Here is a 17,309-nt window from a genome sequence, read left to right on the forward strand (position 1 = left end):
TCTAAAAGACGACCTCGGTAAAGCCCGTTGTGGCTAGGAACGAAGGGGTTGGTATGGCTAACAGGATGACACAAGGTGGGTGTCTTTCCCTATGGAGGTCAGAATGTTAAAAGAAACTAAAGTTCCGAAGCCGTTTCACTTACTTAATTAAATTACTTGATTCAAAATTTCAATTATCCTTATTTCCAAACTATTTGAAACATCACATCAATGGCATTCAATTTCAAATAGGAAAAATCTCTTTTTACATAAAACAAAAAAGTGAATGTAAAAGGTTAATGTTATTGAAAAAAAAATACTAAATAGATAAGTGACCCTGTCAATTAGGCTAACTTTTGTTTTATAGAAATATACAGAAAAACATGCGTATACAATCTATAATGTCTCGATCTGTGAAATCAAGGAATATAAGGGACCAGATGTAGCTTAGATGAAATGGATCACCACGTGACTTACGGTAGTAAAATTATTTTTTTTACTTTCATGACTTACTGTAACTTAATATATTTACATGACTTACATGACTTGAATGTAAAAGTATAAGGATTAGACCGTTAATAATATACACATTTTGAGAGCTTTAACTTGTAATAAAAATAGTAAAAACGCGCTAGTCTAATGTTAACTTTAGACTGGTTTTACGTTAAGTTGTTTAATTCATGATTTCTATTGAGTTAGTAAAAGAAAGTAAATTAATTAAACCTTATATAATATTAATAAATAAGCGAGTATGTGTTTCTGTTCATTTCAGTAACTTTTAGTGTTTTATTGTAATTTGTAATTGAAATACTATACTTACTGAAACTGATTCGGTGACTGATTCGGACTGAAACAAAAAAAGGATTATGTAACGATTCATACATAATTTAAACAATACAGGAAATAAATGTGACAATATCATTTATACAAGTTACATTACTGAGAATAAATGATACATTACACTTGATAAATTGAATAGTTTCTTAGCACGCTTATTTCTTAATAATAATGTTACGAAATGCACTTTGATTACAATGAGATCGGGCCACACCGTAAAAGTTCTACCGGTGGACAATGAAACACATAAAATCATCAGGTCAAAATTTCTTGAGGACAATGTCAGTCATTATACATACTAGCTTAAACAAAAAGGGCATGTAGAGTGGTCATGCGAGGCATGCGTCACTCAAAAGAGAAGACCGTAATCATTGATGAATTGACTAAATTAGGTCACGAGGTTAAAAACGTTACTAACGTTCTCCATCGTCAAACGAAGGAACCGCTACCACTTTATTTCGTAGATTTATAGCCGAAGTCTAATAATAGGGAAATGTTTAACGTGAAATCTCTGAATTACACAATTTTACGCTTTGAGGCTCCGTTGTCAAAAGGGAAGTGTCCAATGCAAACGTTGCCAATGCTTTGGACATACCAAAAATCAATGCAAACTCCCACATCGTGGTTTAAAATGTGTTGCAGATCATGTGACTATTAACTGTTCTAAGGCACGACAGGTCCCAGCTTCCTGCGTTAACTGCGGCGACCAACACCCAGCGAGTTACGAAGGGTGTAAAATTTGTCAGCAATACAAGCCTAAGTTCTATCCAACCAAACCTACTCTCTCTTACAGAGTTAGAACTGCTAGGAATTCTAATGGAAATAATGCTAATGCTACTGTCAATAACAATCCGCGTGCCAAAGGAGAAGATGTGCGGGTAACTGGCACATAATATCATTAAAAATATTAATGATAACAATAATACTAACTTTGTTCATAGGCTGGATATATCCGGTCCTACCTACGCTGAGAAAGTTACAATGTGTGGACCCTATGATAACAATAATAATGAATATAAACGTAGGCTGAATACTTCCGGTCATACCTACGCTGAACGAGTTAAAATGAGTGATTCCTATCGTCAGCAAACTGCTGATAAACCAGAATTTTCATGGCCTCATGCATATGGTAGACCATATATTTCAAAGTTTGAGCGAACGATGGGATTTTGGTGGACAGGATGTTCGGACTTTTCCTGCGTCATCTTGAGAAAAAAAATCAACAACTTTCAGACTAGCAATATAGAATTCTAACGGGTTGTCTGATGAGAAACTAGATTTGGATCTTTTGTTTTGTTATTATTTTGAAGTCAGAAATCATTATGTCTGTAGCTACTTAATGTTGGCTCAAGTAGTTCTTATTTATTTATTTTTCGATTATTACTGAAGAGATTGTAATATTGCTGTGACGTTATAATAAAACAAATTCCATAAGCCGCGTGTGTTGCTTATGTCTAGTTTCCAGGAAAACCCACCGTGTGAAAGAATGTAATGCAGGTGCAACCTTTGTTTCTTTATTTTAACTGTATTAATAATTATTCAGTTCTACAATGAATTTCATGTATTAAAGTCATATAGAAGCTCACATGGGTCAAAGTCCTGCATTGGTAGACTCGTTCGATATTACATCGTCCTATTATATAAAGTCATTTGCATGTACGCGCAATGACGTTAACTATTAATTCTTAACAATTACATATACGTATACTAATTGTAATGATTTTAATTATAAAAATAAAGTTCATGTTTTTTAAAAATGGAACTCGCTGAATTTTAAACTTAACATACATGAATATTCACTTTGTTATAAAATTCTATGATATCAGAAAATGTTCAAATTTTGGCTTGTAGTATAAAATAATTCAAAGAAATATCTTAAAAATAATTTTTGAGATTTAATGAAAAAAAAATTATTTAAAACAAAACCGGACAAAATGTTATATTAGTATTCTAGGTAAATAAATATAAATTTATTTTTGAATAGTTTTCTCCTGCTAGAATATTGAAAAAAATTTAAATTGTTTTCATTATTCTTGGAGCAAATTTTAACACAATTGAACAAAGATCTTTTTGAAACAGCTTTGTTAGTGTAGATTGTTGAGTTAGACGATCCGATTTTACCCACACATATCAGAACTGTAATTAGTTTTCAAAACTCAAATTTACAATTATCTATCATCACGAGACTTTAGTTGGTTTTTTGTTTTGCAACATGTTCTTCAAATTTATTTTACATTTACAGTAGTTAAACACTGGATTAAAAACACATTTTGTATTTTTCTTATTGTTTAAATATTAAGTTTGTAACTTATTTATTTTTTGTAAGCATTAAAAAAACTTATAGAACTAAATAATTTATCGGTCTTAAGAACCTTTAATCAATTTAAAACTTGATTGTTCTCCAGTACTATCATACTAAATATTAAGTTTTAATTACACTATAAGAAATTAGTAAGTAATTATAAATAATAATTTATTTTCACTATTTATTTCCTGTTAAACTTAAACACACTATTTCGTAAAATCCATTCTTACACCTTATCATAAAATATTATTGACTCGACTTACCGCTGCTGCTCCATAACCCTGAAATGATAAAAAAATTATAAAATAATTTAGAAAATAACAATTTTTTTTAATATTTTGTAAAAAGTTTGAGTTTTTAAATAATTTCTTCTGCTGATGTGGGGGTAGCTTTACGCATCGAATGATATAAGTTCTATGGTTAACCGTACAACTTTAACATATATGAGTAAAGTGTATTACTTATAAAATATATTAATCTATAATATGTACGTATATAATTATAACATTAAGAATTGCATATATACGAGTGATATATAAATATATATATATATATATATATATATATATATATATACAAAACCCGTTACACGTCATCGCAAAATCAGCTGATTTTCGTAGTCGAGAATTCTAAAGTTGGAATACTTATAAAGGCTGTTAGTTGGTTTTATATGGATTTGATTGCTAAACTGTGAATACCGATGTTCTTTGGTGGTTAGGTTCCAATTAACCAAATGTCTCAGGAGTTGTCGACTTGAATCTGTTGTAGACTACATGTTTAGGGGTAATTTACACTTATATTGCACTACATCTGCAGCTACGTAAGGCCTGGCAAGCCACTAGCAATAATTGCATTTACCTATGCACACACACACACACACACACACACACACACACACATCCGGCAGTAGATGGAAAAATGGTTGGAGAATTTTATATATATATATATATATATATTACAAACCGGTTTGTATAATCTATCTATCGCTTCCTCAACTGCACTGAGCAGTAATTCTGCAGGTATTTCGTCTCTTCCAGGAGCCTTTCTGCCATTCAAATCTTTTAATGCTCTTTTAAATTCAGATCTCAGTATTGTATCTCACTTTTTACCTCTTCGACTTCCTCTATAAAAATACTTTCTAATTTATTTCCTCCGTATAACTCTTTAATATATTCCATCAACCTATAGAGCTTTTCTTTCGTATTCTAAATCGGTGTATCTTCTTTATTTAAGACAATATTAGATTTTAATTTATGTACCACAAAATTTTCCTTAACTTTCCTGTATGCTCCGTCTATTTTACCTATGATTATTTCTCTTTTCACTTGTGAAAAATTTTCTTTAATCCGCTCTTCTTTCGCTAGTTTGCACTTCCTGTTTATAGTATTTCTTAATTGTCGATAGTTCCTTTTATTTTCTTCACACTAGCATTCTTATATTTTCTACGTTCATCCATCAGCTGCAATATATCCTCTAATATCCAAGGTTTTCTACCAGTTCTCTTTCTTCCGCCTAAGTTTGCTTCTGTTGATTTAAGAATTTCCTTTTTAACATTTTTTCCTTTTTCCCATTCTTCTTCTACACTTTCTACCTTATCTTTTTCACTCAGGCATCTTGCCATGTAATCTTCAAAAATCTTCTTTATCTCCGCCTCCTCAAGCTTTTAAAATTCCACCGACTTATCTGACAGCTTTTCTTCAGTTCTTTTTTAAACCCCAATCTACATTTCACTATCACTAAATTATGGTCGCTATCAATGTCTGCTCCAAGGTAAGCTTTGCAGTCGATGAGTTGATTTCTGAATCTTTGTTTAACCATGATATAATCTATCTGATACTTGCATTATCACCTGGCATTTTCCATGTATATATTCTTCTATTATGTTTTTTAAACTGGGTGTTGGCGATTACTAAATTATACTTTGTGCAAAACTCAATAAGTCGGTTCCTTCTTTCATTCCTTTTGCCCAGCCCATATTCACCCACAATATTTCCTTCCTTCCCTTTTCCAATGCTTGCATTCCAGTTTCCAACTGTTAGTAAATTTTTATCTCCTTTTATATATTTAATTGCTTCGTCGATTTCCTCACATACATACTCTTCCTCATCACGATCATGGGCTCTTGTAGCCATATGGACGACGGCTTAGGTTTTGATTTTATCCTTATTACAATGATCGCTGTTGCTGTGCATTTTGAAATACTCTACTGTCTTCCCTATATTCTTGTTCATTACGAAACCTTCTCCTGCCTGCCCTTTATTTGTAGCTGTGTTAATTATTCTAAATCACCTGACCAAAGGTCGATTTCCTCTTCTTACCGAACCTCGCTAATTCCTACTCCAGCTACATTTAATCTATCTATTTCCCTCTTTAAATTATCTAACCTACCAACCTTTTTCAGATTTCTAACATTCCACGTTCTGACTCGTAGAATGTTATTTTTTAATTTTCTGGTGACCCCTTCCTTAGTAGTCCCGTAGAGATCAGAACGGGGGAGTAGTTTACTTCCGGAACATTTCATCATGGAAGGCGCCATCATCTTTGTTATTACAGAGAGTTATATTTTCTTGGAAATAAAACAGCTGTAGTTTTCCATTGTTTTCAGCTGCGCAGTACTCAGAAAATTGAGTGATGCTATGTCCGTTTAATCCTCCTGATCTACGCCCTTAACAACTACTGAAAGAGGTACTGCCTTCTTTCAGGGATAATTCCTTAGTCTTAGAAAAATAAACACGTTGCCTTGTAAACAAATTTTATTTTCATTAAACCTAGATTCTATTTACACAATTTATGCAAATTCTCACCTGTAAACAAAGAAACGACATCTAAACTTTATTCTTTATTGTGTGAATTCCTTTTTAACATTCTTTTAAATTAATTATTTTCACTTTATATCACACATGATTTCATTCAATCCACACGTGGCTTTTTCCAACCTTAGTCCCCCTACCGGGTAAGCCGGTCACTACTGTATCTACGCACAGCGTGGTAAATTCAAAATTAAATATAGTTAGTTTCTTTATATATTTATAAGATGTAGCTGCGTAAAATCATATTCAAACATTCAATGGAAATAAGAAATTAAAAAAAAATGTTCTTTTCTTTAATCATTAAAATAAAGCAGGCTTAGCCCTACTTGCAAAATACTTAAGCTACATATTATACTTACACCTATATACATATACATATTAATACATTCTTTATATATATATATATATATATATATATATATATATATATATATACATTCTTTATCTCAAGCAAGGTTGGTATACGCAAACATAAATTTTTCCTAATCTACAAAAAAAAATTGTAGAATTAAATAATTATACATGTTACAAAAAATTAATGGATTTAAAATTTGTTTATTTTTTTAGTTATATGATACTGCGTATAAGGTTATTTTAAATGTTTGTTTACTATTTCACTTTTAAACAGATAATTTTTTTAATTTTTTTTATATCTTAAAATAAAATACTATTATATCAACTTACCACTGCTGCTCCGCCAATTCCTCCATAACCCTGAAATTATGAAAGAATTATAAAATATTTAAAATAATTTAAAAATAACTATTGTACGATTAAATAATACCGTAAAATTATTTTTAGTGTTATTTTCTGCCTTTCCTAGAGTTGCCACATAATATTCGTAGTTGACGCGTTTCGGAATACCTCCATTCTCAAAACTAATTTTAGCACTCAATACTGCTAAGTAGCAATAGTGCTCAAAACTACTTTTGGCACTCAATAGTGCTAAATAGCAATAGCTTTTGTTAGCGACGAATTTTAGAGTAACAATGCTAGGAAAATTGTTAAAATAACACTTAAATCAATTATGATAATCCTAGCGGAAAAGTAAAACTTTTGTACCGTATAATTTTAACATTTTGTTTGGTAATAAAAAGTAATGTCTTATATATAAAAATATAACATTTGTGATTTGCTGAAAATAACTAATTAAAAAAAACAAAAAAAAAAAAACAGATAAATTGCTTTATTAGTATTCTAGCCAAATAAATATAAATTACTTTTTGATTAGTTTTATCCTCCTAGAAGCAAATTTTAATACAGTATTAAAAACCACTTTTTTAACTGCTCAAAAGTTGTGGGAGTGTGTGTGTGTGTGTGTGTGCATATATATATAGATGTATTGGTCAATACAGAAACGTTAAAACATTTTAAAAATTTATTTACTTCCTCTGTGTATTTTACAATACTTGTTTAAAGATATAGGTTAATTTCCAATAAGTAATAATTTAAGTAATTTGCAATAGTATTCCCACATTGAACAAGGTGCACTTGTATTTGTACTTATTAATCTGCTACTTTTGTTTTGTACAAAACAAAATGTTACCGACATATCTGTTTATTTTCCTTAAACATACATATTATTCAATTTTATGAAATTATGTCGTTGTATTATACATTCTTTTTTCTCAAAATTAAGTTGCCCTTCATGATATTTGTTTCTTTTTTCATTTTTTATTATTTAAATCGTACATATTTTGAAGTTATTTATAGTTAAACCATCAGTTTGGAAAATAACAACAAATTCAGCTTTAATTTTATTTTGTCTATTTATTTACTTATTTTAAAGTCTGACTGTACTTTTTAATCTTTGTATATGGACAAGATTTTCTCTGAATGCGATGGGTAGAACATAATTGAACGCGTTTCTTAGAGCCTAATCATTCAAAGAGTTGAACATCATCTAATTAATTTTCTTCAATATAAATAAATTTAATATTGTAGTCAATTTTCTTTATTTTAGATTATCAGATGATTCTTTAACATATATTTTCAGTTCATTTTCAATAAGAGGATTCATCTGCGCCTTTGTAATTTTCAACAATTTTTGTTTCCTTTTAAATATAAATTGTTCTGAATTCAAACTATAATTTTTTTTAGTTTTCCGTACTTTTTGTTCTGCTATATTTCACTATAAAAAGGAATTTTTACGATTAATATTAAAGCAAAATGATGTTCATATTTTCAGAAAAAGATGATTTTAGTTTATAGAAATGTACAAGATTTTTTAAGGTATAAACTTCATGACCATCCACCAAGTAACCATTGGCAACATTATGTAATGTGAAACTTGTAGAAAAATGAAAAACTGATGTAGCTTGTTAAGAAATTAAATTTATGTATCTTGCATTGAAAATAAGTCTACCATTACACAGAAAAAGGTATTCTGAATACCTTTTTAAATTTTGTTTTCAGGTTTTGTTAAAAAAAATTCCTCATTGTTATGGAATGTATTTGATATATTATTACTGAATTATTCAATTATTTATTTTTTGAGTCTTTTCTTGGGGAAGAAAGAACACTGTTTACTAAATGACACAAAATTGGTTACAGTTTTATGTCTTACACTAACTTATAATATAGCGGTTTATTAATTAATCTCAGAATGTAATATAGTAGATAATTAATTACTTACGGCATTACAGTAAAATCATGAAACTTTCAACTGTAAGGATCAAAGAGATTTCCCAAACCAAGCGCTGAAATTGATTAGGTTACTCTCAATTGCTTTTCTGTAGTAGTCCAAATAGATTGAATATTATTACCCCTTATACTCGTGACATACTGTTCATAAATTTACATTTTTATAAACAAAATATGAATGAGCAACTTAATGAAATTTTTCTAATGCACCGGAAATCAAAATTTAGTAACATTTATGTTAATTCTACTACTTTTCTAATTAAAATATCTATATTTAATCTAATTTATTTCACGAGCATTCATTAAAGGATTGCTTTAATACGATCTGTACAATATAAAGGATAAACTGCAAACTTCGATTCTGAGGAGTTAGTATTCTTTGTCATATTGTGTTCTACATTCCATAAAAAGAGTTTTGTTTGAAATAAAATAACATTTTATCGTTGAACGTATCTAATTAAACTTTATTGGTCTGGATTTCATACCCTTTAAACACTATCCGTTTTGGAAATATTCCTATTCAGTTACAATCAGAGAGATGAGTGGTTTCATTTAAGCAAAGGTATGGTAGCTGTAAACACGATGTTAGAAAAAAAAGAAAAGAAAAGGTAGCAGCACAATTTCATATTTATAAGAGATACAAATAAATTATATAAGTAAACATTTATAGGAATATATAGTTTAAATTACACGTAAGAAATCTTTATTCTCTCATTTTTTCATCATAAAAACATAAGATAAGTGTTAAACTTAAAAATATGAATGTGTAAAGACTTGAATATACATGTGTATATTTAAATAAACATGTTTAATAGACAAGTGTAGAGATTTAAATATAAAATTTGAATTCGGTTGAACATTTTTTTCTTTTGAGTTTGGCTGACTGAGAGTCATTTGAAACAACATTTTACATTCATTTCTTCCACGTCTTCCAATAATTCTTCATTATTTTACTTTTTTTTTGCCTTCCCTTTCTAATCGGACGTTGTTGGTTTCTCCCTTCTCTTGGAAACATTTTAAAATCTTGTATCAGTTTTCTGATCGATGTCTTGTATTATTTCTTCAGATATTTTCATTTCTTTTAGGTATCCTTGAACTACTACGGTCCATTGATTTCCATTCTTTATTGTATATGTGGTTGAAGACTTGTTTTGTGAGCCTGTCACATGTGGCCATCTGTCACATGTGAATTTTTTTTTCTAATAGAATCTTACATTTTATCAATTTCATTGTATTTGTAAACATCTTTATTACTTTTGAATTTGTATCCTAATGCATCTATTTTTATTTGTCTTAGAAGTTTTCTCAGGCTTTACCTTTCTTTTTTTTTATTGCATTTATTTCACCTGATTTCAAACTCAAGATACATTCTGATGCGTAGACTTACTGGTTTCATTACTGTTTTGTAATGACTGTTTTTGGCTTTAATTGAGAAAAAACCAAAAAATAAAATTCTATTATTATTTATTTTTCATAATTCAATAGAGTATTAGCTATATTACTGCAGAAAATACATTGCTGGGACTTACTATACCACCATCGGCAATCTCTGAGTATCCGCCTGACTGAAAACAAAAGATAAATTTGAAATGTTATAAAAAAAATATTTTTAGTAGATACTACAAGTATAATTAGTATTATTTATCCTTATGGATTAATTAGATTTTTTATTTTTTTATTTTATTTAATACTATGAATTATATTTTTTAAGTAAGAAGAAGATTTTACTTGACTGTATGCAGTGTTACTTGGTGAATAGAAATCCTTCCTTTGTCTTACAGTTATTAGCCTACAGACATTTCATGCGACTGCTTCCACAAAGAGATTGCATTGCACTCTTCAAAAACTAGGGCCCCATCAGGCGCATACAAGGGCGTAAGGCACTAGTACAGAAAGACCTACTATGGACGCATTAAAGGGGAAGAAGGGCATTATTTTGTCGGAAGAAGGACGCAATCTTGCTAACCTCCCTCGGAATAACCCAAGTAAAAATCATTTCTAAACCCAGTCTACAAAGGATCGGCGGGATTCATAACTCTATTCATCTTAAAATAAACACCATACAACCGCCATTGAAAATTAAATACCTGCCCGATAATTAGAATGACCCAGCAGCAAGGGACTGATGTCCTGGCTCTGTGTTAATAGGGGGATAAAATATCTTCCGATAACATTGCATTCTTTCCGTTACGTGAAATAGAAAGTTGTTTTTATTTACTTATAATTATTTTTTTGTTCTAATCATCCTAAGAACCGATTTTTATTTAACCTACATATATTCAAAATCATCTACGTTTCTTTTTTAAGCTTCATCATTACATCCTAAAATATTTATTGTTTATTTTCGTACTTGCCAAACAATTATAAAATCTATCGCAATTAAAAATTAACTAAGAATTACACTTGATATTCACGAGGATTAATATTTAATCATTTAGGTTCGCGGTTAATCATCTAAACATTTCATTTTACTAGTTAGTTTCATTTTAAGGAAGACGAGAATTGAGTCTTAATTAATAAAATGTCACCTTGCATACTACTAATTTGTATAGCATTTTATACATAAACCATATAAAAATTAACATTCTCCAGTGTATTTGAGGATTTCTGTACAGAACAGAGTTCTGTACACAACGTCAAAGGAAATTTCATCGTAAAATTTCATCATTTTTGTTTAAATAAAACTTGATTTTTATATTATATAACCGTTTCATTGAGAACGAATGAATTTATCTAAAAAAGGTTATAAGATACATAAAACTGGTATTTTTAGAGTTGGACAAAAACCTCAGACCTGGTACGCAACCTTTAAATGTGTATAATATATATGAAAAGCAGCTTCTGAGATTCATTCATATATAAAAATTTCTTGATGAGGCTTTCTTCTTACAATGTGGTATTTTTATAAACTAAAATTTGAGGCTAAAATTTATAAATAACATGATGAATTTATTCATTTATATATTATATACTGCATTACGAAAAATATTTCGTATTGAAATAAATTTTTTAATCTTTATTGAAGAAGTTAATTTATTGTCTAATTCAGAATAAGAAAACAGTAAAATCGTTGATCAAATTAGATTAACAAAAAAGAGTAAAATTTAATACTTACGTAGGAGGATTGTTTTGCATAACTTTGGGATTCTTCGTATCCTGAAGCGACTCCCTAAAACACAGATAGAGCTGATAGGTAGGAATAAAATTTTTTTCCAAATATGGATATCATTTGAAATTTTTTTCAGAATAATGCTATATTTTAAAAACAAAAATCATCGATAAAATAATATTGACGAAATTATTTTTTTTCTAAAAGATATTGTAATTGAAGTGTAAAAAAAGGAAAAATAATGAAAGCTTGTTGTTTTATGTTAGCAGTGAGAGACCGGCTACCGGGGTTCCGGATGAAAAGAAAATTAAACAAAATGGGTATTAATATCTCAAGAGTTTAATTTTTTGCTTCATAAAGTGATAAAGAGAGCCAATGCTATGTATGACAAGCTGGTGCTTTGGAGACCGTTGCCCAAAAAGTTGAACATCACCTTCACTATTCATAACATCTCACAAGCACTAAATTTAATCTACTGTATATTATACGTCATATAACAACAACAAGATATTTCCTTCTGCACCACACAAACTAATAGATTAATTTAATTCACTTATTGATTTCATAATCAATCTAAGATTAAAACATGTAATACCATTAAACTTATTTAAATGTTAATATTTATAATTTAATTATACATAAAAATTCTATTCTAAACAACGGAAATATATATTTTTGTAATTATATTTTCATTTCATAAATTGAGAATTTTTACCTTTATTTACCAAACTAATTCTATAAAATTATACGTAATATTTTCTTCCTGTTTTTGTCATTTCATTATAAATATTCTTCATAGCTTAAATTTTAAACTTACATTTCCGATCGCTTAGCGGTTGGTCTAATGCGCTTCTGAATTTTATTCATGGTATCGACAAATATTTTTTGATGAAAATATATTTCCAAGTTTATAAGATAGCTGATTCATTAAGGAAGAATTTCTTCTGTGGTGTTGTTCCACCCCCTTTTTCAGACATCTAGTTCCAATTTATGAATAACTTGGAAATTGAATTTTTAAAATTATAATTTATATCGGTTTACCAGAGACTATTACCTCGTTTATAAATTTTCATTTTTTTTTTCCAGAAAAGAGTATTTTTTATCCTTCAGGAATTTTCATAAGTTATTAGCAATGAAGATCATTTTATCTTTATTATTTTCTTATCATTATTATTATTTCTTACCTTATCTTTATTACTTTCTTTATCATTTTTCATTTTATTATTGGTTTTATCAAAAACACATAAATTCTTTATATAAAATATAAAAAAATAAATACGCCTACCTACCCTATGTTATTGAAGTACATTTCTGAGAAATATTTTGCAAGAATTTTTTTACTAGAACGTAAATAATATTTTTTAAATCTTAATTTCTATAGTAGTCCCCAAATAAAAATATAATGAATCCGTGAAATATATATTAATAATAAACAGACTGCATTGTGATTTAATTCCCGTTCGTAAATGAGTTTATTCAAACCTTTACGGCCAATGTAGATCTTATTTATATTTGTCAAAAACACTATAAACTTCCAAAATTCCTCCGTAGTACTTTGTTTTCATGAATTTATAATGTATAATGAACATTACGTGTAATTTATTATTAGAAAAATCAAACGGTACATTGATGTTATTGGTTTTTCTTCTATCTTTTCTTTTGAGAGGCTTAACCTCAATGCGAAATTCCCTAATTACAATATTACAAGGTCTGTAAATAAAGAAATGAGATTATTATTTTTTTGGCAGCCAAGGTGGCAACACTGTAAAGTTACTAGTAAACATATGGTTGTATGAACAGCTGATTTATATTAGGTATTAATGTTTTTAGTCTATTGTTGCTACGTGAGACGTAAACAAGCTTTTCGTGGAACGAGTTTTTGTTGTACGTTACAAAAATGAGTGATACCAATTATGAGCAACGTTGTGCAATCAGTTTTTGTGTTATACTCGGTGAGAATGCTACTGAAACTTTTTCAAAATTGAAAGGGCGTATGGAGTCCAAGTTTTTAGGTCGTTTAAAGAATTTTCAGATGGCCGAGAATCAGTTGCAAACGATCCACGCTCTGGAAGAACTTTAACGTCAAAAAGTGGCGACAATGTTGAGCGAATCAGAGAGTTGATACTGTACGGGGATTAACTGTCAGAATGATTGCAGAACAATTGAATTTGAACTATATCACAGTCCATCAAATTTTGACATACGAATTGGTCATGAAAAAAGTTTGTGCAAAATTGGTCCCAAAAACCCTCACTGTTGAACAGAAAAACAACGAGGTGGAAGTGTCCCGCGATATTCTAGGGCGAATTTAAACTGTTCCTGATTTTCTAAAAAAATGTTTACTGCTGGTGATGAATCTTGGATATTTGAGTACAACCCAGAAACAAAACGCCAGAGCAAGGAGTGGCACACTTCAACCTCACCACGTCCCAAAAATGCAATAATGAGCAAACCAAAAATCGAAACCATGCTAATTTGTTTCTTCGATAGTAATGGCATTGTCCATAAGGAGTTTTTGCCTACAGGACGGACTGTAAATCAATATATTTACCGAGAAATTCTGGAAAGACTGCGGTAAAGAGTTGTTCGCGTGAGACCAGCCAAAAAAGACAACTGGATGCTGCTCATGATAATGCATCTTGTCACGCTGCACTCTCAATTAATAAGTTTTTGGCAAAGAAAAACATTCCTGTTGTTTCTCAACCACCTTATCCACCTGACTTGAGGCCCCACAACGTTTTCCTGTTCCCGACTTTAAAAAAACATCTCAAAGGATAACATTTTGGAACAGTAGAAAACAGAAAAAAATGTAACCAACCATCTGAAGGATATTTCGGTTTCTACGTTCCAACATTGCTATAAAGAATGAAAAAACCATTTGAAGCGTTGCCTGGCTTCCCATGGTACCATTTTGAACGTGACAGAGTCCATTTATAATTGGATTGTAAATAAAAGGTTTTTTTTTAACCAATCTCATTACTTTATTTACAGCCCTCGTATATTAAAATTATTCATAAATAAATGCTTCTTTGATAAATTATTACATCTATAATTGCAACGTGCACATTATTTTCAACACCATAATACTATATATTAAAATGCTAAGTAGTTCATTTTTACCTGTTTGTCAAAACGTTAAGAATAATTTATCTTTAGACATTGCTTGAATTCTTGAATATCGTTTTAACCATAAGTTGTTAAAACGATATTCAAGCATTAACAAAATCATGTATATATATATATAACATATACATAACTATATATATCATATATAAATATATATATATATATATATATATATGTGTGTGTGTGTGTGTGTGTGTGTGTGTGTGTGTGTGTGTATGTATACATTTTACTTAATGAATTTAATTCTTCTTCTTCTTCTTCTTCCACAGTAGTTTAACTTAGCATGAAAAACAAAATATGAAATAAGGAGTATAATTAAATACCGGTATTTTGACATACTATTTTTTGCTATCTGTAATGCATAATGTACCGTATATACCACTTTTATACTTACTACACTATATTGTCCCAACACACCATAGGCCAACTATAACAAAGATAAAAAAAAAAATATCTTTTAATGTAACTAACTAATAATTATACCGATTAGTAATTAATTATATATTAATTTAGTATAAATTGTTTTTTATATAATTTTTAATTAAATTTTATCAACATTCAATAACACAACCTGTACAAACTGGTTCATAAGAATCATGTACTACATTTTCCTTCTTTGAATTCAGAAACATCCTTACATAAATAAATTCATGTTGGTAGAATATGATAAAACGTTACAAAAAAATTTAGTTAGAATATACAGATATTTTTCTTAGAAAAAAAAATTGTAGAAACTCCAAGAATAAAAACAAAATAAAATAAAAATAGAAATTATATTATGGACACATAATTTTACAGTTATTTACGATTAAATTGATTATTACGTATAACCGACTTATTTATATGTAAATTGTCTTCATACTGCGGTTTTATTTTTATTTCCTGAAGAATATCCTTTATTATTAATTTTGTCTAATAATTCTTTTTAATAAATTTTCTTTTTATATAACAATGCTTATCAAAAATTTTATCTTACTTAATAAGCAATCATAAAATAATATATTATTATTATTATTATTATTATTATTATTATTATTATTATTATTATTACTATTTCGTTAGATATATTTCATTAGTAATAATTACATTTTTAGCTAACTTATAACGCTTTCTTCTCATTTAAATAAATTAATTAAAATTTACTTAAAGTTTATGTTTATTAATGATTTAAATTAAAAATATTACTTTCCAAATAAAATATGGAATTTTATACTAGACTATCCGAAAAAAAAAAATTACCTCTCTCTCTCACTCTCTCTATACACACACACACACACACACACACACACACACACACACACACACACACACACACACACACACACACACACACACACACACACACACACACACACACACACACACACACACACATATATATATATATATATATATATATATTTAATTTATCACTTTTTGAAAATTATTACTTCGCAAATCGTTTCCTTTAGGATAATTACAATATCTATCAAAAAAGTAGATTTAGTATCATAAAATAATCTTAACTTAGATCAATACAAAATGATAATGAAATGTAAATTATCGAAAACATCAATTTACTGTACAAGTTTATCGTTAAACCATATTCCAGAATGTACGATCTTTCTTTTGTAAAAGTGTAAATGCTGTTGTGGATATATTAATATAATCTGTTGTTTAAGATATAATAATGCTACTATTAACAATAGACTTTTTTTATTCATATTTAAGTTTTAATATTTATAAAGTAAAGACGCAGCATAATATCTGATATTTTGAAGAAAAGAAATACAGAGTATAAAAAAAAAAATTAATGCATATTTATACTTTATTTTACGAAAATGTGAAAGTAGATCGACATTATTGAAACTTCTATTCTACATAAATTCTAATCATATTCTGCTGATTAATATCATTATCAGAGTAAATTAATTTATAAAATTATTCGGTAACTTACGGCCAAGGTGCAGAGAAGTACAGCAAAAAACTTCATATTCGTTACCTACTAGGCGGATACCAATGGAGAACTGATTTCTGATAGAAACTCTCGACCTTTTTATACTGTGATTTAATTGAAAGGGCTCGGTAATAAAAACATTTTAATTTTAAATTATGTACAAACCTATAAATTATTATTTTTTTAATTCTTGAAGGTGTAAAACTATCATATTTAGTAAACTAATTTTAATAAAGCAGTTGTTACGAATACTATCTTGTATAAACATTCTTATTCAAAATTTAAAAAAATAATGATTCATGATTGATAATTAGATGTATAAATTAATAATACGTTAAAAATATTGTGTACTCTTGATCAAAATTTAAATGATAGAGCAATGTATAATGTTTGGTCTGTAATCTACTTGTTTACAACATATAAAAATAAATTATCATAAAATATTATTCATCGTGACAACATTAATATAATCTTACATTAAATTTTCGGTTAGGATCAGTTGATAAATTACTACTAAGTTATTTTCTCACATCTTTTCACAATCGAAACTACAAAAAGAATAAA

General features: G+C 28.6%; 1 protein-coding gene across 3 annotated transcripts in view; it reads right to left on the minus strand.

The window, feature by feature from the left end:
- LOC142325544 (uncharacterized) overlaps positions 1–16,861 on the minus strand; it is a 41,421-nt gene extending 24,560 nt beyond the window's left edge. For 2 of the 3 annotated variants that reach the window (XM_075367434.1, XM_075367424.1), the window contains exons 1-7: positions 16,746–16,861; positions 15,204–15,236; positions 11,690–11,743; positions 10,104–10,139; positions 6,616–6,645; positions 3,385–3,402; positions 800–826 (exon numbers count right to left, since the gene is read on the minus strand). In XM_075367434.1, the coding sequence (XP_075223549.1) occupies positions 800–826; positions 3,385–3,402; positions 6,616–6,645; positions 10,104–10,139; positions 11,690–11,743; positions 15,204–15,236; positions 16,746–16,781 (234 nt within the window). In that variant the 5' untranslated portion in view covers positions 16,782–16,861. The remainder of the gene's footprint in view (positions 1–799; positions 827–3,384; positions 3,403–6,615; positions 6,646–10,103; positions 10,140–11,689; positions 11,744–15,203; positions 15,237–16,745) is intronic. The other variant, XM_075367442.1, reaches the window with a different exon arrangement.
- Between the last annotated feature and the right edge of the window lie 448 nt (positions 16,862–17,309).

Source organism: Lycorma delicatula, chromosome 1, assembly GCF_047948215.1.
Source record: "Lycorma delicatula isolate Av1 chromosome 1, ASM4794821v1, whole genome shotgun sequence".
Classification (NCBI taxonomy): Eukaryota; Metazoa; Arthropoda; class Insecta; order Hemiptera; family Fulgoridae; genus Lycorma; species Lycorma delicatula.